At 42.2% G+C, this 20,019-nt stretch overlaps 1 protein-coding gene and 2 long non-coding RNA genes across 4 annotated transcripts; 2 read left to right on the plus strand and 1 right to left on the minus strand.

Annotated features, from left to right (window-relative positions):
- Positions 1-3,418: 3,418 nt before the first annotated feature.
- On the plus strand, positions 3,419-4,911 carry LOC129581379 (uncharacterized). Of its 2 annotated transcripts, none has more exons than XR_008689496.1 (3): positions 3,419-3,972; positions 4,027-4,429; positions 4,660-4,911. XR_008689496.1 is itself a non-coding variant. In XM_055472398.1 (3 exons), exons 1-3 carry the CDS (start codon positions 3,832-3,834, stop codon positions 4,672-4,674), a joined length of 555 nt encoding a protein of 184 aa, XP_055328373.1. In that variant the 5' UTR covers positions 3,419-3,831; the 3' UTR covers positions 4,675-4,911. The 2 variants fall into 2 exon arrangements, 1 of the variants encoding a protein (XP_055328373.1); XM_055472398.1 differs by having other exon boundaries at positions 4,031-4,429.
- Positions 4,912-5,369: 458 nt separating this feature from the next.
- On the plus strand, positions 5,370-10,002 carry LOC129581238 (uncharacterized). The gene is made up of 3 exons (XR_008689473.1): positions 5,370-6,670; positions 9,373-9,442; positions 9,531-10,002. It is a non-coding gene; the product is annotated as an uncharacterized LOC129581238 (long non-coding RNA).
- LOC129581236 (uncharacterized) lies at positions 8,728-17,493 on the minus strand. The gene is made up of 5 exons (XR_008689472.1): positions 17,037-17,493; positions 16,898-16,972; positions 16,709-16,756; positions 12,701-12,842; positions 8,728-9,736 (listed from the first exon to the last, which is right to left on the minus strand). It is a non-coding gene; the product is annotated as an uncharacterized LOC129581236 (long non-coding RNA).
- Positions 17,494-20,019: the final 2,526 nt, after the last annotated feature.

Here is a 20,019-nt window from a genome sequence, read left to right on the forward strand (position 1 = left end):
TTTATCTGTCTGTCCAGAGGCAGAATACTACACTAGGCCTCTGTGTGCAGAACACGTACCCGCTTGCGCGCGTAGGCTGTGGTCAGGCAGACAGCTTTTGCGCATCCCCTTCAGTTCTGTTAGCAAGTTATTTATTTCAGGCAATTCAGGGTATTTACTATGTTTGCTCCACTACTATATTCGTGTGGTTGTGCATGGTTCATTCGTTTACCTCTTAAATGTTTCAACATCACACCAAAGCAAACATGCAAAAGGAACGACAAAAATCGGTCCACTCTGAGGGTAGATATAGCAATTTAAAAATTTTAAAATCGAATTACAAAAAGCCAAAATTTTTTTCAACATACACTTTTTACTTTATGATATACGACGTAATAAACGTATAGGACGACTTTTATGTCGTATCTATTAGACCTGACCAGTGCCGCGCTACACTAGTGCAGTCCATTGTAGAACGGCACTGGCCAGACACGGCCGGCCGCTGCGCACTGCTTGTACACATGTGCAAGGACTTATCAAGCTTCTCATTCCATTGGAAAAAACGTTCCAGAGCAAATCTGATTGCAGATTTAGAATCAGCCAATTTTTCTGATCTAGAAAACTTTTGGAGAAACCTAAAAACACCAGCGGTTTTCTTCCCCCTTTTTGAAGTACCTAGCCTCCCAATCGCGAGGCGGTTGCCGTTTTGCGAAGGGGGTGTCTTGTTTTTTAAAGGGGAAGTCGCCCCTTTGGTTTTTCCGCAAAACCAAATTCAGATTCGGAATCAGGGCATTTTTTTGTTACGGAAACTGAGTCCGATTTTTGAAAAAATTTGTCGCCCCTATGGGGCGCCAAGTGCCAAATTCTGTGACAGAGCACTTTTATAATTTTTTTGATAACGGAATCGGAATCCATGCAGCAGATTTATCCAGATAACAATTTTGAAAGAGAGAAAATGCATTCCTTTTTGTTGATAATATTGCGACCGCCCAAGGTGGCGGTCATGTATGCCCCTTGGGGCGAGAAACTTTCTCTCAAAAATCGAACTCTGTTTCCGTACCAGAAAAATTCGCTGATTCAGAATCTGAAATTGTTTTTTTCAAAAACCCAAAGCGGCGCCTTCCACTTTAAAAATAAGTCACCCCCTTCGCAAAACAGCAACCGCCTCGCGATTGGGAGGCGAGGTACTTCAAAAAGGGGGAAGAAAACCGCTGGTGTTTTTAGGTTTCTCCAAAAGTTTTCTAGATTAGAAAAATTCGCTGATTCTAAATCTGCAATCAGATTTGCTCTGGACCGTTTTTTCCAATGGAATGAGAAGCTTGATAAGTCCTTGCACATGTGTACAAGCAGTGCGCAGCGGCCGGCCGTGTCTGGCCAGTGCCGTTCTACAATGGACTGCACTAGTGTAGCGCGGCACTGGTCAGGTCTAATATATACGACATAAAAGTCGTCGTATACTTTTATTACGTCGTATCTCATAAAGTAAAAAGTGTACGTTGAAAAAAAGTTTGGCCTTTTGTAATTCGATTTTAAAATTTTTAAATTGCTATATCTTCCCTCAGAGTTGACCGATTTTTGTCGTTCCTTTTGCACTTTTGAATTGGTGTGATGTTGAAACATTTAAGAGGTAAACGAATGAACCATGCACAACCACACGAATACAGTAGTGGAGCAAACATAAATACCCTGAAATAGGCCCGCGGTGGAGGGGGGCGGCCCTTTTTAGGATTATGGCCGCCGTGGGGGGGGGGGCGCGTTTGAAATTTACCTCACAGAGGGCCCGCCGTGGGGGCGGTCTTTATTTTTGAATAAAAATTAAATCGCATTTTTTTATAGTTTTTTTATTATATTTCTGGTAGTTGGATTTGTTGGTAAAACTACTGTACACCAACCCTGCACTTGACGGAAATTTGTACAGTGCAGCGACTGGCTGCACTGTACAATACACATTTCCGTCAAGTGGAACGAGTAGTGAGTCTAGTGACTGGCTGCACTGTACAAATTTCCGTCAACTGGCCAGCAACTCACACTTGTACAACACGAGCGCATTCACCATTCCTGGTATGCGGTAGAGGGGCGGGCGGAGCCGGTGCAAACACGTTCATTATAGTAGCTGTATGAGTGGTCTAACCAACAGAGAATTCAGCATAGCGCTAACAGGGCAAACTGAAGGTGCGCAGTATAACAGAACTTATAATACGAGGAGGATTGTAGTTGAGTCGGTAGCGCAAAGCTGCTGCGAGTTAAACTGAACACCAGTTCCGTAAGCTATTGACGCAACAGCTAACCGTGGATGGATGCACAAACCAACAGCTGCGGTTGGTAAATAAACGATGCTACCCCCCACGGCTGACTGTATGCGCAGTTTTTGAAAATGCAACCATCCACGGTAGACTGTTACGTCAGTAGCTTACGGAACTGGTGTTCAGTATAACTCGCAGCAGCTTTGCGCTACCGACCAGTTTGTAAAATACCAATCTTTATAGCTACTTTGAAAATTGTTTGTGCACCTTGGTTTGAGCTGTTTTCGGAGTGTATGGGTTCATTAGAAAGCTCATAAATCGCGCTTTTTAATAGACATAGTTTCAAAATCAACACTAATAGCATAAACGCGATAGAAATTTTTCTGTTGTGTGAGCATTAAAAAAATCTAAGCCAAGCACCAGATGGAACATCTTCAGGTCTGATGTTTTCAAATGGAACTTAAAATTATTTCACACACTGGGTTTATTCAGAAAAAAATCTTGAATAAAAAGCTAGGAAGATACAAGTTTTTGAACATGGAACTAATTCTTCTTACGGAGAAAATCACTGAGCGTTGGAGTTCGAATGACTATATCGCAAAACCAAGAAAACCCAGTGTGTAGAATAATTTTTTCTTTCCAATGGTACCAAGGACGACCAATTCCATTGCGGCAGTGGAATGCAATACGCGTAAAACTCTCCGAACTTTACTTCCAGTAAATCAAGGTTTTCGGGTTTTGCAAATGGTCCGCTGCATCGGTGGACCAGTTTGAGCAGACAACCACGCTACCTGCAGGCTGCGCATGGCGTTCATGAAATCGCCGCCTGCGCACGGCTGCAGAGGTACGCAGACACGCAGCCCGCGTGCGGTTGGGTATGCTTCGATTGAAACTGTGATGGCAGCTACGTGAATCGAACCGTGCTGCTGCACCCCTCCGTCGTTTTGGACCCGCGGTACCTTTTGGTTTTAGACGGATTTGGGTTTCTGTTCTGTTCTTTGCTTCTCAAAAGACTTCTCATTTTAAAAAGCATTTTTTTCTGTTCTAGAAAATGTAGTTACTGTAACTTCTCTGGGGATGAAGCAAAACCAGTCTATCGCCTTAACCATAATCGTCCTCGTACCGAATTTCATGGTGCAAAGCTCTGGCGGCAATAAGTCACTGCAATAATACATTCCCATTTGACAGCTAGCATTTCCCTGTAGAGCACATTTTTCTTAGACACATTTTAGTTATGGCTGTGGTTTTGCTAACACATCAGTGGCTGAATGAGCAGTGTTCGAAGCCGCTGTCTTGAACCTCTGCTTAGCGACAGAAGCAACGACTTCCGAGTTCCGACCACTCGCAGGTTTTCAAGAACTGCCGTCCCTGCGCGGCTGCCCTGGCCATACACGGTTTGCAGCACACCTGCAGCGGCGCCCTATCATTGTGGCCACCATTCATTTTGGCCACCATTATTTTGGCCACCAATCATTTTGGCCACCCGTCATTTTGGCCAACTAAGAAACTTAGAAACCTAAAAACCTAAGAATCTAAGAAGCCTAACAAAACCTAAGAACCTAAGAAACCTAAGAAACCTAAAAAAACTAAGAAACCTGGGGTGGCCAAAATGAGTGGCCAAAATGAATGGACACCTTTGCGGCTAGTGCATTTGATTGCTTGCACACTTTCATCTGTTTTTTTCATTTGTTATTTTGTCACTCCTTGTGCGCCATGGCGGTTCGGCGAGGATTTCGTTTTCCTCAAAAAGGTATTTTTGAACTGAAAATTCTTATGTTACAAACTGTAACATACGAATTTTCAGTCAGTTGGGCTCCTGCCTCTGCGATGCCCACGACGACTCCATCTCCCAGTCCCAGCAGCCCGCCCGCCGTCCGCAGCACCAGCGCCAACAGCTACACCCCACAACGAAGATCTTTATGACGGCGGAGGAAACCCGTACAGCACAGCAGCCGTTCTGGGATACTGCGCGCTGGCGGCACTGCTTGTGCTGCTGCTGTAGCTGTACGAGGTTTCCCGATGGCTTCGCGGAAAACGAGTGCCATTGCGGGCTGCTGGCGATGGATCTCCATCCTCGTCGACGTCCTCGTTGGACCGAGCCACCTTTGTGCCCAAAGAGGACAGTTCTGCTGCGGCACCGACGCAGCGTGAGCCCTCCAAAGGGTGAACAATCGGAGTCTCCCCCCAGCCTGAATATTAATTTACTGGTGAGTCTGTCTGACGTGTAGCTTATTTCACGGTTCTAATGGTTCTACCTTCCAACCAGACACTGACAGCATAGAAAAGGATAATTTATTTGCTATTATTTTGTACCGTGCTGACAGTCTGACTGTGACACTGTCAGTCTGTCACACTCACACTACTGTCTACTGTTTGTCATTTAATGAGCGCCTTGAGTGATTATTAAATTTTTAACCAAATTTGCTGTATTGCGCAGAGTTTCCTGGATTAAGATCATTAAGGGAGTGGAACAGTATTCTCACCACGGAAGCCTACTTCCCCGATGCCAGTTTTCTATAATAATTGTAATTTGTTTGATAAATTTTGGCGATTGCGGCTGCGCACTGTGGGAATGTTACAAGCTTCTGCCTTCTGGTATTTTTTAATTTTATCGGTGTTACAGTGTACAGTATTTTAGGCTTACGGGCGGTATTGTTGTTTTTACAAAGTAGAGTGAATAAACGTAAAAACTGAATCTGAATGCTCGCAATTTTCTTAGTAAATTTGTAGATCTACTGGTGTTTGTGACGGTCCACTAGACCACAACTGAATTAGTGGTAACTGGTAAATTAAATATTTAAAATTAGTTTTAAAAAATTAAATCCGTCCCCGGCGGACTCAAAAAAATGAGCCGCCCCCAGGCGGTTTTTTGGCTAAAATCCGCCCCGCGGCGGCCTTCCGCCTCCAACCAAAAAACCCCGGCGCGGGCCTACCCCGAAATAAATAACTTGCTAACAGCACTAAAGGGGATGCGCAAAAGCTGTCTACCTGACAACAGCCTGCGCGCGCAAGCAGCTATGTGTTCTGCAGACAGAGGCCTAGTGCAGTGTTCTGCCTCTGGACAGACAGATAAACAGAGCGGTGAGATAGCAGTTGCGAGCCATACATCCTGTTCAGAGAAAAGAAAACACTTGCAAGACACGGGTCTGGCGCAGTTTAGTTAACACGAGAATCGTGAAAATCGTGTTAGCAGGAGTATGGATCGAAAATGAATATTAAATAGTGGACAGAAATAAGAAATGGGTGGAAAAATACGAAATGTAAGTGCAGCTAGGCTAACCGCTCGGTATGGGCATTCTCGTCATTTCCGGTGGCGCTCCAGTCGCCCTTCACTCTTTAATCGGCAGATTCGGCACAACCTGTTTAATTTGCTGCATGGCGCCATTGCTCTGTCGTCCAATCACAGGTGAGCAGCTTCCTGGTCTCGCGTGGACGATAGGCACTCTTCCTACTGTCGATTAGACCCAGATGCGTTTGCCAAGCTGCGTTCATTCCAGTGGCGACTGCATGCATACGGTCCGTGGATTCAGGTTCTCCAATCTCCACTTTTCTCGCAACTTTTAAAAAAATTTGATCAGAAACCGTGATCCACTCCTAACAGTAGTTTGAATTATTTCTGAAAACTACTGGACAGTACTCAGTGTTTGAAATCTCGTTGCGCTGAGTCCGATCTGTGGTGAGTGTAAATGTGTAGTTAGGCCTAAAGGAGTGTGCAAAAGAATCACGCACAAATCTAGTTTCTCCTTCCTGGATATCAGGGTATAGCCACGACGCCCAACGGAGGGTGTCCAGGGTTTCGCTTCCCGTTTGGCCCCATCCTGGATACCATGGATTTTCTAAACTGGACTACTTATTTTTGAGCTTGGATTACGTTTCCTTATACTGTTTTCTCGTGCTTGTTCTTTTGTTACCCTCAGGTTATTCTTAGGTTTATTAGGACTTGAGGTTATAGAAAACCGAATATCTTTCGAGCCTAAAAAAGTCAAAAAACTTTAAAACCATTATTTGAACAGCACTACGTCAATCGACCCATTTTTGGTGATGACCGTTAGGGAGGAGAGACTCATCCAGAGCATCTACCATACAAGGCTTTTACATATTTATTTATCATTAGTTTTGTAGATTTCATCTCTTTTTTGTAGATTTCAACCCAAGAAACTTAGAAACCCTAGGAAACTTCAGAAATCTAATAAACTTAATAAAACCTAAGAAAACTAAAAACCCTTAGAAACCTAAGAATCACCTGAGAATAATAGAAGAATAAGCACAAAAAACTCTATAAGAAATTGTAATCCAAGCCCCAAAATAAGTACTGGTAGTCCAATTCAGAAAATGCAAGTTATCCAAGTTAAGTAATCCAGCTTATGTAATCCAACTTATTCCAAGTCCAAGTTTGAGTAATCCAACTCCGAATCCGAATCCAAGGTTCAGCGCGGGCCCTCAGCGAAGTGCGTATTGAATGCATAGCACGAGTGTATATGATACCCTAGGGTAAGTAAGTACTCTAAGTCAAGTAATCCAACTTATGTAATCCAAGTTTAGTAATCCACCTCGTCCTCATGTAATGTGTAATCGAAGTTAAGGTATCCAAGTCCAGGTCTGAGCAATCCGAACCTAAGTTTGAGTAATTCAACTTCCAATCCAAGGTTCAGCGCCGGCCCTGTTTTTTTAACCTGGCAACGTCTGCTAGGTGGAAAAACCACCAATAAAGTTCGCCAGTTTCTACAACGTCAGGACTATTGTCATTGCCGGAGTAATACATATGCATTAGACAGAGCAAAGATAACTCATTGCACAGGGCATTTTAGTTTTGTTATCAAACACACCATAAAAAACTACATTACTTAAAAAACACTGCAAAAATAAAGTAAAGTTCTACGAAGCATATCTAAATCGGCTGTTATGGTAAAATTTGGGATTAAATTAGTATTAACTTCACGTAGGTATCTCTCAATTTCAGTATTACACAAAAGTCTGCAGCTCTTCTGTAAAAAACTATGAATTTTGAAAAACAGCTGGGGGACATTCCACCGCTTGAGCATTGGCGTAGGACAGTAAGTCACAATGACCAGGGCCGCACACTTCTTATGATTCAGCCGTTGCACGCTAGCAGCCAAGCCACATCGCTGACAGTTAACTTATCAAAATACAAGGCAAATGAGGACATCTGAGTGCTTTCACAATAGCTTTAACAATATTAACACATTTTTTTTGTTGTATCACAATGTTTCTTCGACCGTAATAAGAGCAAGAACAATAGAACGACGTTGTGATCAAAGCAGCCAGTCATAAATATGGCTGACTGTGATCAGTTCTGCATGTAAGCTGGCGCAGCCCATCATCACCCTGTTACATGCTGATCGGAAATCACAATTTTTTTAATTATAAATTCAACAGAGAATCTTTTCATGATGAATTAATTCGTATAAACTAACTACCGTAGACATCTATTACAACCAGGTTGATTCGAGTACGGGGTATATCAAGTAGCCACGACGTTGTGTACAACGGAATCTGTGTGGTGTCGCACCGGCAACCTCCTTGCCCACACCGTATGTATTGTATATCGTCAATGCCCAAGCGGTGGAATTTCTCTAAAAAATATATTAATTTGTTTATCTTTTGAATTACACAAAAAATTCAATATTTTTAATACTAACAATTTTCATTTTAATTCCATTGGTGCTGTTTTTGCGGGATTACCCACTGGTACCCGCTTATAACTGGAGTACAGCTTAGGACTAAAAAGACGAATAACCCCATACGTTATTTTTGCAGTGTTTTTTAAGTAATGTAGTTTTTTATGGTGTGTTTGATAAAAAAACTGAAATGCCCTGTGCAATGAGTTATCTTTGCTCTGTCTAATGCATACAGCTTAGGACCAAAAAGACGCATAACCCCATACACAGAATGATATCCGTACGCATGTGGCAAGTGCACTTGTACGACAACCGGATATTTTAGCTGAGTCGTACAGCGCACTGCGCCGCATGCGCTCAGAATGCGTCTTTGTTGTCCTAAGCTGTACAATTAAATAATAAGTGATTACAAACTCAATTTATTATTATTATTTTTTTAGAGGTAAATTTAACTTTTTTTCCTGTAATTTTGGAAAATGAATTTTTTCTTATAGTGGATTTCACCTACCCTTGAAATTCCTTGAAATTTTAAACTACTGCAGCAAAAATTTTGAAAAAAATAATTGAAGTTCATTATATTACTGTTATTTTAGGGTATGAATTCCAACTTCGACAAAAAATTCCTTGATACCTCGGGCATTGCCGGGTTAAACAGAATCCGCTTTCTTTTGATATTGTTTTCTCACGTTTTCTTATGTTTTCTTGTGTTTTCTTGTGTTTGCTTGTGTTTTTTTTTGCACTCACAAATAGTCGCAATGCTGAAAACCAGCACTGCTCCTTTAATCATTGTAATTTTGTTTTATGATTCGAATAGCGTTTTACGATTCGGATACTGTAGGGTTTTTTTGTTCGAATTGTCCCGTAGGTAGTCGAAATGAGTGCCAGCCCATGTGCGGCAAAATGTCACACTCCCATACGCCCGGTGCGACGGCCGCCACATACTGTACATCACACAAAGTATTGACTGTTGGGCTTCAACAGGTCACCCACAATATTAATTAATTGTAATAACGAATGTACAGATGCTAAGAAATTAAATGCTGGAATTAAGTCGCAAATAAGACCCGTGTCAGTTGAGATACTTACTGTATATCGTGCAACCTCCGGTACTCGTACATATTATATCTGTAGACACAGTTCATTACAACTCGACCACAAGTTGTTGAGACTGGCAGGCAGGACCGGCTAAGAATACGCGTACTACACAGATTATTTTGTACCGTGGCTGAACGCTGCAAGAAAGTAGCGGTCGATTGACAGCAAGTGACACATTAAACGGTTATTATCCAATAAATGCAATCGCCAGTCCCGTGATTGGGCGTACGGCATTCTTTCCTTGACTGCATCTGTTTACTACTGGATAGACTGCAAAAACATTAAAAGCGCACCGTGCACTTTCGTATCAAACTGCATACTGTACTGCACAGAAGAATTTGAAACCCACAATATTTCATCACTACAATGCCGAATTTTAGGCAGATAATTTTGTTTAGTTTAAAATTATTTTACAGTATAAAAATGTGGAAAAAAGTCAAAGGATTGTGGGAATGGACAACACAGAAACAAACGAAAACATGTATTGTACGTGGAGACTAGAGAGTCAATGACCTAATACATGCTTTCGTTTGCCCTTGTGGCATCCAACTTTTATTTTTTTATATTTTATTAGATTACGGATGATTCCGTGGACAGCAAGTCCTGTTCCAAAAAGGGAAAGGATGCATCAGCTGTCTCAGCAACTGAGGAACGTGGCATTAGAAATTCATTGGGATTTTGCTGGATTCCACTTCCAGTGCGTGTTGCGCGTCCGGAATAATGAACTGGACGAGGACGACGATCGATCTTCCTGAAATGGTTTTCGGAACCCGGGCGGAACTGAAATTCTTTAATAAATAATATGCTTCAGTACAAATTATGCCCTTTTTTCCTCAATATCGCTGCGTCGGCCTTCTAACGGGTACCTGAACAAAATGCTGATTTTCTTTCGGCTCGTTGCTAGCAGACCATCGGTTGTGCCGTGAACAACTTTTTGAAAATTTTGTTACTTAACTAACAAAGGCAAAAAAATTTTATCTGGATAATTGAAACCTGCTCATTATTAACGGCGAAAACTTATCTTACAGGTTGAGGCCCAGAGCCAGAAATAAAATACGTAAACGTAAAAAAAATGTACGTAAACTCTATGTTGATGTCAATAAATTTCCGTAAACTCTATGTAAATAAAATTAAATTTCCGTAAATAAAATTAAATTTCCGTAAGCTCTATGTTGATGTCATACTTAAAGACGACGTATTATATGATAACGAATTTGTTAAATATTATCCACTACATTGTAATTCTGATCATGTTTTATTTTTTGCGAGCTCCGTATATGGTGCTAGCTAATTCTCGTTTTGACGTTATGCGTTAGTCATACTTCGTATTGACGTTCTAATATTATAGTTTAGTTCTAATAATAGCTTGTGTTCGGCACACACAAAACGACAGACACATCGTACCGGACACCGTACCGTAACCATACCGTCGGTAATTGTGAGTGTTCGCAGTCGGCCATTGCTTACTGATAAAGTAATCGCAATAAGTATTCGCACTAATAAAACACATCGCTATACACACCCTTTCACTACCTTTTACTCCGAACACAACATTTTGCACTACCTTTCATTCTGTGCACAACCTTTTCGGGCACTGCCTTTCTTTCGGTAGACGACTGCCTTTGACACTCGTTCACTCAATAGACCATTCACTCGATGCACTACCAAACTTTTATATAAAAAATTACCATTCACCAATGGTCAAAAACTTAAAATTTTTGATTAAACCAGTATATTGCTGGGAGAGAGTTCACCCTGCTGACGGACCACAAGCCACTGCTGAGCGTGTTCAGAAGCCGAGAAGGGATACCGGTGGTGACCGCGAACCACCTTCAGCGCTCATGTTGATGGCGTACAGTTTTGCCATCGAGTACCGGCGAACAGAAGAGTTCGGCCAGGCGGACGGTTACCAGTGTCGGTAGAAACCGTGGCAAAGGAAGCCCGCACAGATGCGGAGCTAAGCATCGTTCTGGAGTACGTCCAGATTGGATGGCCAAGTGTCGTACGAGAAGAGCTGCGACCGTACTAGCGGCTAGAGAGTGAACTGGTGACAGTGAACGGGTGCCTGTGCTGGGGCACGCGGACGGTGATACCGAAGAAGCTGCAAACGCATATACTGGCGTACTTGCACGAAAGTCAGCTTGGAGCGGCAAAGATGAAGGGCGAAGCTCGGGGGTACTGTTGGTGGCCGTCCATGGACCGGGACGTGGAGCGGGTGTCCAAAGCGTGCCGCGTATGCACCGAACGTGCAGGAGAAACGGCGAAGGTCCCGCTGTCACAGTGGCCAGTGCCCGACGGACCATGGAGACGCCTCCATGTTGACTTCACCGGGCCGTTCCATGGCACGATATTGTTCGTCGTGGTCGAAGGTATGTCGAAGTGGCCGGAAGTAGTGCCAATGCGAAATGCCACAACGGACGCCGTAGTTGATGCGCTGTTGGATATGTTCAGCCACTACGGGCCGTGCACTGAAATTGTTTCCGGTAATGGGACACAGTTCACGTCGGAGCAGTTCAGCGGATTCTGCCAGCAATACGGCATTAAGCATCTGCGGACGCCACCGTGTCATCCTCAATCGAATGGCCAAGCGGAACGCTACGTCCGGACGGTAAAGGACGGCGTATCCAAGCTCATGGCCGACCAGAAGCGCCTGCCGAATGCGCTGAGGGAGTTCCTCTGGCGCTACCGTAACGCGCCTCACACAGCGACTGGGAAGACGCCAGCCGAGTTGTTTCTGGGCCGAAAGATGCGTTCGATGCTGGATCTGCTAGTCCCTGTGCTGCTGACCACGGCAGAGAAGAACAGGAGCGCCACCGCCGAAACTTCAACCAGCACACCAAGAAAAAAGACTTCCGGTTGGGCGATTTGGTCCTGATGCGAGACTATCGCTCAAGCCGCGCAATGGATCGGATCAGTGGCAAAGTGATTAAGCGGGAAAGCCGGTGGATCTGGGAGGTACAAGTGAGCGTTCTGCTGTGGAGGCGACATGCAAACTAAATACGCCCTCGATTTTGGCTGGAGACGCCTGAACACGCGGAAGCAGTTACGGCGAAAGGTCACCCGCACGCGGAAACGCCTATGCAATTTCCGCCGGCAAAAGTGATCGAAAAGCCAGTTTCGCCAGCTATTGCGCCTATGCCAATACCATCGACGGAGTCACAGGCACAACCGGAGGTGAAGCCACGGCTGGAAGTGAAGCCGCCTGTCCCGGCGATCGCAGATGAACCGACGTTGTCAGTTCCAAATGCGCCTGTCCACGTACAGCCAACGGTTTCTGCATCCGCGAAGACGGATGACAACACGAAGCCAGTGAAGACTCAACTACCGAAAAGTACGAAGCCTGTGAATCCACAGAACCCAGAAGAATTACGCCGGACTGCAAGGCACAACGCAGGAGTCCCACCAAAACTGTTAATAAATTAGATGTAATTTTCGTTGTTTATTCGTTCGTTGTTTTCGTAAAATTTATTTTGAATACTTTAGCCGCTCGATGATAAACCATTACAGATACCTGGTCTGGTACGAAAAAACTCAAACGATGGTCAATGTGCGATGTATTGTTTTCGGCGAAATAAAAGCAGGGAAAACTTATAACAATTGCCGTTTTTGTGATAATACATACATACAATTTTGTGATAATAATACATACATATATAATAGATAATATATATAGATACATATATAGATAATATATATAATACATATATAGATAATACATACATTTTTGTGATGATACATACATACAATTTCGAAACTGCTGCCTAACGATGCCTCTGTTACTGGCACAGCCATCCGCTTGGTCAAAAGAACGTTCTCCTTACAGTGATCCAAGCCTTCAACGGACGGGATCTGCCTTCAACGGCTGGAAGGATTAACACGTGAAATCCTACGCCAAGAAAGACAATATTTTAGGACATATCTTGGGTAAAACGAATCGTTTTTGGTAAAACTTAACATCGACGCGTTCTATAATTAATTGTGCTGTCGATGTTTTTTTTTGTTTTTCTCCAGCGATGTGATAATAGCTGTGTTTTAATGTTACTGGAGTTGGCAATATTTTTCAAAACGTTTAATTTGTTACAGCGCAGGGCTGGATTTATTAATAAAACTAGTAAACTGACTGGTTTTGCATTGGCGTTCGCGTTAAACAACAGCGAAAGTATAGTTAGTTCTCACGCCTTCTTTACCGCACTAGCTCCAAACCACCACCTCAATAGCCGCTGCTTTGCATTGACCCAGCACCCGAACAATAGTTCTCTCATACCTCGCTGATATTTACGTACGGCATGCACCGCTCTTGGGCAGTACTTTCGTATACTGTGGTTGACAAAAAAATAGTGTTCCAGTTTCTGATGGGGTTCTCACGCCGGTAGAAACGCTTTGTGGGGCCTGCGCCAGTACCATGCACAGATCAAGTTAGAAAGAAACAGGTGATGGTGAGCTAGAAATCTAATCTTAAAAACGAGACTTTTTTAAACCGGGTGCGGCATTTCCGGGCGGTTTTATCGGTTATAGATTGTTGCTGTACTCTGTACTTCATAACATCCACTTTACTAAAGTGGAAGTTACGAAGTATAAAGAAAAATTTATAACCGGTAAAACCGCTCGGACAGATGAACATTTCCTTGTTCCTAAAACTGCGTAAATTTTGCCCGGCCAATTTTTATTTGCTGTCGCAGTAATGTTATTTATGCCGGAGTCACATTTCGAATTTCAGACAATTATTGGGTTCCTCACCGCCAAACACACTTGTGAACTTTTCGGTAACAATGCTTCTCATTTCGCACTGATAATTTTCATCGAAAGCAATTTTCCTGTTATAAGGATTAATTTTCGATATTTTTTTTATTCATCGATTCGAAATGTGACTTCGGCATAAATAACATTACTGCGACAGCAAATAAAAATTGGCCGGGCAAAATTTGCGCAGTTTTAGGAACAACGAAATGTTCATCTGCCCGGGCGGTTTTACCGGTTATAAATTTTTCTTTGTACTTCGTAACTTCCACTTTAGTAAAGTGGATGTTATGAAGTACAGCAAAAATCTATAACCGATAAAACCGCCCTGAAATGCCGCACTGAAAAATGTCGTATTTAGAACTGTTTCCAGTGCTTTATCCTGCAGAGCTGCTGCAAAAAAAAGAAACCTAAGAAACCTAAAAACACTTAAGAGCATCTAAGAAAACCGAAGAAACCTGGAAAATGTAAGAAAATCTAAGAAGCCTAACAAAACTACGTTTAAGAAACTTGATCGGACGCGGCTGTGCCGCCTGTTATACTCCGCTTTTTTTTCGTCTTTTTTATCCGACATCTCCAGACCATTCCAGATTTTTACCTGTACGATAGCTTCAAAGTTCAAAATACATATAAATTTTCATGGCGTTTCCAAAAGGTCGTCGTTTTGCGTACATATCACACCCAAAATCCAGAAACTTTTTCGAATCGAATTTTGTCAAATGGCAGGGAGCATCATCAGTACGTTTTAACGGCGGATGGACGGAAAAAGTATTACTGCTGAGAATTATAACAGTGACAACACGGTTCAATAACAATACATCACGTACGTAATGTTAACCCTTGTCATTTATAACTGCAACTCGCAGACCCCGCGCAAACTGCGCGGAATTAATAATGCGATGGACACATCATAACCCAGTGCAAAAAACAGAAAACAAAATGCCTTAGAAAACATTCCCTAGAAAATTTCCCTAGAAAACAAAATGTATTGACGTTTGAAATTCCTTCCTCTTGCTGTTAACGAAATGTTTAAGAAGAATAGCGATTTTATGCCGATTTCTCAGGCAAATTAGAACTGTCAGGGCGAACGTGAAAAACTCCAAAAATATTTATAAATTCTACAAGTTTGGCTAAAATACAAACAGAGGTCGAAGGTTGCACTGGACTGTGCTAAACAGCGCCGTGCAGCACACGCTTTACCATTAGTTATCAAGGAAGTAGATCTATATTATGATCGCCCGCCCCGTGAATCGGGTCTAGAAAAACCCGCTAATCAAATTAAAAATACGATTTTACCATTGAACTCGGCATGTTCCAAAAGTTGTTGCGAGGAGCAATTAATATTCAAATACGGAGTGGTGTAATTTTAAAAAAAAGAATTTTTTCAAACAAAATTCAAAAAATGTTTCACTTTGTCACCTTTCTACATAATGCTTATAGCGAAGAAATTCATTAAAATAGCTCCAAAAATTTTTATTAGCAAGGACGAAAAACTGTAAATATTAACTGTATACGAGTACAATCCGCTTTATTAATTTTCTGTAGCACCGAAAAAACTGCATGTCGCAAAATTTATCAGGAGGTACATTCAACTTCCAAACAGCCCATGTCAGTGTGCGTTTAGTTCAAGACCACCGGTCAGGCCGTACGATTGATTATACGGAAATTACAGGCCGCTGTATTACTGTTCCCTAAAATTAGTTAGAACCATATGATCGAGAACGGAGAATTATCTGTTGCTTGCTCCAATCAGGAAACCATAACAGCAAATCGGGTCAGTTTATGTGAGACGAAATTAGTAACACGAGTAATAATCGAAGAGCAGAATTGAGTTTCTGATAGCTGCCCGCTACTTTTTCATAACTGGTGGAAACATTTTGATCGTGGACACTAATAATGGTATCACTCGGTTATTCAATAGGCTTGGTCAGTGGACATTGTGAACCTTTGAATATTTCCGTTCAATCAGTCGGCAGTATTGAATGTTAACAGTAATAACTAGGCCCGTAGCGAAGTCCGAAGGATTGGGGGTGCGCAAATCGGCTGCGCCAGTTGTGCCCGTTTTGAAGTTCGACCTGCGCAAGCTGCGCTCGTAGATTTCAGATCTGGCCCTGGTAATAACGACTGTCAACGACCTCCAGTGATCACGGGGTCCGAACGGCGAACAGTAGGAACAGCAACAGCACGTCCTGTAATTTCCGTTCACTCCCTGATTAGTGATCTGCAAGCACTCGTATGGATCCTTTTCTGGTATGGTTGACCCTTTCTGAATACCGATTGTTTCAGAATAACAGTTTCCGAAAAAATGCATTTGACACTGATTCGAAACATCTAATGGCGTTTGCAGTTACCCGGGATGTTTAATGTTTATTGGCAATTATAGTCGCCATCGTAAAAGAGAATAGCGAGTAGCGGTCACACTGCTTAAAATTACGCGAATTTGGTCAAAATTGAACCGCAAACAGTTTTTTTGTGATTTCCCTTTTCATGCCATCAAATTCAGCATGATAAGATCAGTGCGCTGGGCAATAATAACGGTTCCGCTCTTATTTGGTTTTAAGCCGCTAACACTGTTACGGGGTCCGTTCCCTGTAACTTAGACATCTGTGCACTCGACAGGTCATCGGCGGACCGACGGTGGTCACGTACGTTTCCTGTTATTCTGTAGGTTAGGACTTTGGACCGCTTGGTCAGTGGTAGTGTCACGCTTTGGGCGGTTCTGTGCATTCGACAGCTCAGGTACCCTGTTGGCACCGAGCCCTTAATTCTAAGTAAAGCTTTGACACTACTACTTTGAGCTAAAGTAACACTTTGACAGTGCCTAATGCCTAATCATATAATGCTAAACAAACTTGAAACGCACACAAAAACAAACTCATAATACAAATGAACAAGAATTATGGTTTAGAGAATTAATTGTAGACCACAAGACATCTGAGGCGAAGCCGAAGATGACTCTTGTATACTCTGTTGCTAACTGTGATTGCGATATTACCACAGACAAAAAAAACTTACCGCTGCCATTTCTCTTGGTTTTTTTGTCGCTTCTTTCAGATTTTCGCCCTAAGAAAAACAGTAGTTCTGTTAACAACCAGTGTGTATTCTATAAATGCCAGTGGCAGGTGCGACTGTTACCTTTTACACCCTCCCTGAACCAGGAACACCCATGAGCACACCTACCATTTCATTGTCACCGTTGCTCACCTGGCTAGCTTTAATAGACGGGTGCAGGGGTGCGTCATCTGGGCTAGATACTGTGGTCAATGTCGGTGACAGCTTCTGCAAGTCATTTCAAGAAGGTTCTCGGGCTGGATCAGCAGACGGCAGTTAAGGTGGTACTTACCTTTCGTGAATGCTCAATCCAAACTGGTAAAAGTTATGTACTTGTCAACTGGTAAAAGTTGTGCATGCAGATTCATGCTTAGCGCTTTCATCTTATAGAGGAACCTCGCTAATTCTGGTTTGCTAGCAAATTGCGGACACAGTTCTCTTTGGAAATGCGGTCGAAATCGAATTAATGACAACGTGTTAAATTTTACTGTTTTCACGAACCAGGGCACCGCATAACAGTTACTGTACTGTGCTCGGCACTTTGCCGTGGCAGTTTAGCACTCGTCGTATGGCGATGTATAGTCGACTCAGCGAAACACGAGTGTTCCGCTGTTGCAGTGCCACTGCCAGTGCCAACTACTGCAATGCAAGCCTGCACCGAACAAACAAAACGCTGTCAGATGGTGATATACGATTTCGTACGTTCCGTCACTTCCGTGCCAGTAGTAGCTTTATTTCAGATTGCACAGTCCAGCTTCCGTATAGTTGATCTTCGGTATGAAAGCTCAAGTTGCGGGTTGATCTACGTCCGCTCGCGACTTTAATTTAATAAGTTGATGTAACCTAGCGGTCCTAGAGTCTGCCTAGCTAAAGCTAAAGCAGATTGGTCTACCTTGAAATTCGCTAAATTCGCTTTAGCTCTTGCGTAAGCAGATGCGTAAAAACTGTCTTCCTTACGCGGATGCTTGCAACTCCGACATATATGTAAGTATGAATGAATATGAATGAATTATTGATAGCGTTCGTTCGCTTACCGGTAGTGTTCGTAAAAAAAACATGCGCAATAAATGAATTCTTGGGTACCGTAAATTTCGATAGGAGTACTGTAATCTACAGTACCATTTTAAGGTGGTTGAACCAAGCGGTTTCGTGAATATAAAACGCTAGAATAAATTTCACCTTGAAAAACTGTGAAAAAAATAATTAAAAAATTAAAGGCTGTTTGTTAACAATTTACTATGTTTCAGATATTTAATTCTACTAGCCCGGTGCAAGCAAACCGCTTATTCGCTACATTTGCATAACTTTGACTGTGAGATGCAAAACCGCTTGCGTCGATCCCAGCATTCTGTTAAAAATTAGAAATACACACTGTAATACTCGAAAGAAACAGCTGCAGAAAAAAGGGCTTTTTTCTTGTAGACTGTGTATACTGTGTTAGACTGTGTATGTATTGTATATTGTAGACTGTACATTATTATGTATATTGTAGTCCACCGCACGGTTACAGTAATAAAGGTCCACCGCACCGGCACGGATCTCATTATGTGAACGACTGATCGAGCTACCAATGCTGTCCAGTGCGGTTGATTCGTAGTTTTACCATTTTCTCATTTTTCGCACAAAATGTTTAAGCGGATTAAATGCAAACAAATTTCCAGATGGACTCAAGCTAGGCAATTTCCTACTGCCAGTGTGCCTTTATTAATTTCTGAACACTCTTGCTCCTAGGCACATAGAAGAATGCGAGCCGAAATGCTGAATCATGATCTTATGAATTGTTTTCGAAATTATTGGAATTATTTACAGCTTGTGCAGTTGTGCTTACCTTAATAGCGTCAGACGTTTAACTAATACCTACTTTCCTATACCTGTAAATGGGTAAATACATATTGTACTTACTGCTTGATGCCACGATTCGTATTTTATTATTTTTAACAGCAGGGATTTTTCAGGTTACTAATTCGGTTTTTACAGGTGGCCGCGACCGACATATTCGTTGGCATACGTGCACCCAGAGATAGCACTACAGATGGACTAACGATGGCATTTGATTTCCGGTGTTTTACGGGCGTCTAGTTCGAATTTATCCACCAATTAAGGATGCACACAAAGGTTCATAATTACTCGTAGCTTTTAGGAATATGATTTATGAGTTTTTCTCTGCTGCGGCGGCATTCGTTCACATATTGAATGTATGATCTATCAATATCTACGCATCTATGAAAAACGTCAATTATCTACCCTCTTTGTTTACGTCCAAGCGTTTCGCGCAGAGTTTGAAATCAAAGTCACGAAAATTAAATGCTTCAATTATGACACCGGACGTCGCGACTGGCTATGCAAATCCTGTGGGAACACTGGCAAGGTTTCCATCCAGGCGGCATAAAATTGTACATATTTGGTCGTGACAGATATGTTTCTTTGGTGAGCATGCGAAATCTGGTGGTCTCCAGCGGAACTTATGAAAACTCCGCTAATTAACTGGCAGTCTGGCATTAAATGCGTTAATTAGACTACCGGCGGCCGCTCTGGTATAAATACCGCGGACGAATTTCAGTGCCAACTGGCATGTAGTTACATGGCGCTGTAATGTTGAAGCGTTAAAATTAAAGCTTGAGTTTGTTTTGTGATGATACGTATTTAACGGATTGACTCCCAGCAGGTGGCCACTAGAGTTTTACCCTGAACCAGGGTTCCACAATTTTTTCCAGTTTTAAAAATGACTTTTACGATTTATTTCCTTGGAAATCTTATGTATTACAATTTATTAGAGCGCGCGAAAACGAAAGCTTAAGTGCTTGTAAACACATCAGTGTGGTATCATGTACCGGCACACCTTTCTTTTATGGAGGCTTCTGGACGATAAAATTTTTCGAATTTTGATCATTTCGGTATTACAGATAATTAATGAAATGGAGTGTATACAGTTAATATTTGCAATTTTTTGATTTTCGTTGCCATCAAATTTCGGTGCTAGTCCAATGAATTTCTTTAGTTCACAACTTCACATTTATTGTAACTTTTTTTTGAAGGTAATTAAAAACAATCAGTTCGATTACTTGTTACACTATTTGAATACAAGAAACCGCTTCGGCTTCGCGTTTCTTGTGATCCACGGCCGCTTTGAACAAATCATTGCATTTACAGTAATTCGGTAAACTGACTAAATTCACTAAGTAGTTAATTACTAAATTCACTGACTGACTAGTTATTCAATAATTAGTTAATTCCTTAGTAGTTATTGTAAACTTTTTAGATAGAGTCTAGCTCGG

Source organism: Paramacrobiotus metropolitanus, unplaced genomic scaffold (assembly GCF_019649055.1).
Source record: "Paramacrobiotus metropolitanus isolate TYO unplaced genomic scaffold, Prichtersi_v1.0 Parri_scaffold0000005, whole genome shotgun sequence".
Taxonomy (NCBI): Eukaryota; Metazoa; Tardigrada; class Eutardigrada; order Parachela; family Macrobiotidae; genus Paramacrobiotus; species Paramacrobiotus metropolitanus.

What these genes read in the sequence shown, in the direction of transcription:
- LOC129581379 (XM_055472398.1), top strand. Translation starts at nt 3,832, where the DNA reads ATGAGTGGCCAAAATGAATGGACACCTTTGCGGCTAGTGCATTTGATT. An exon ending in ATTTCGTTTTCCTCAAAAAG is followed by an intron (nt 3,973 to 4,030) that starts GTATTTTTGAAC and finishes ATTTTCAGTCAG; the next exon opens with TTGGGCTCCTGCCTCTGCGA.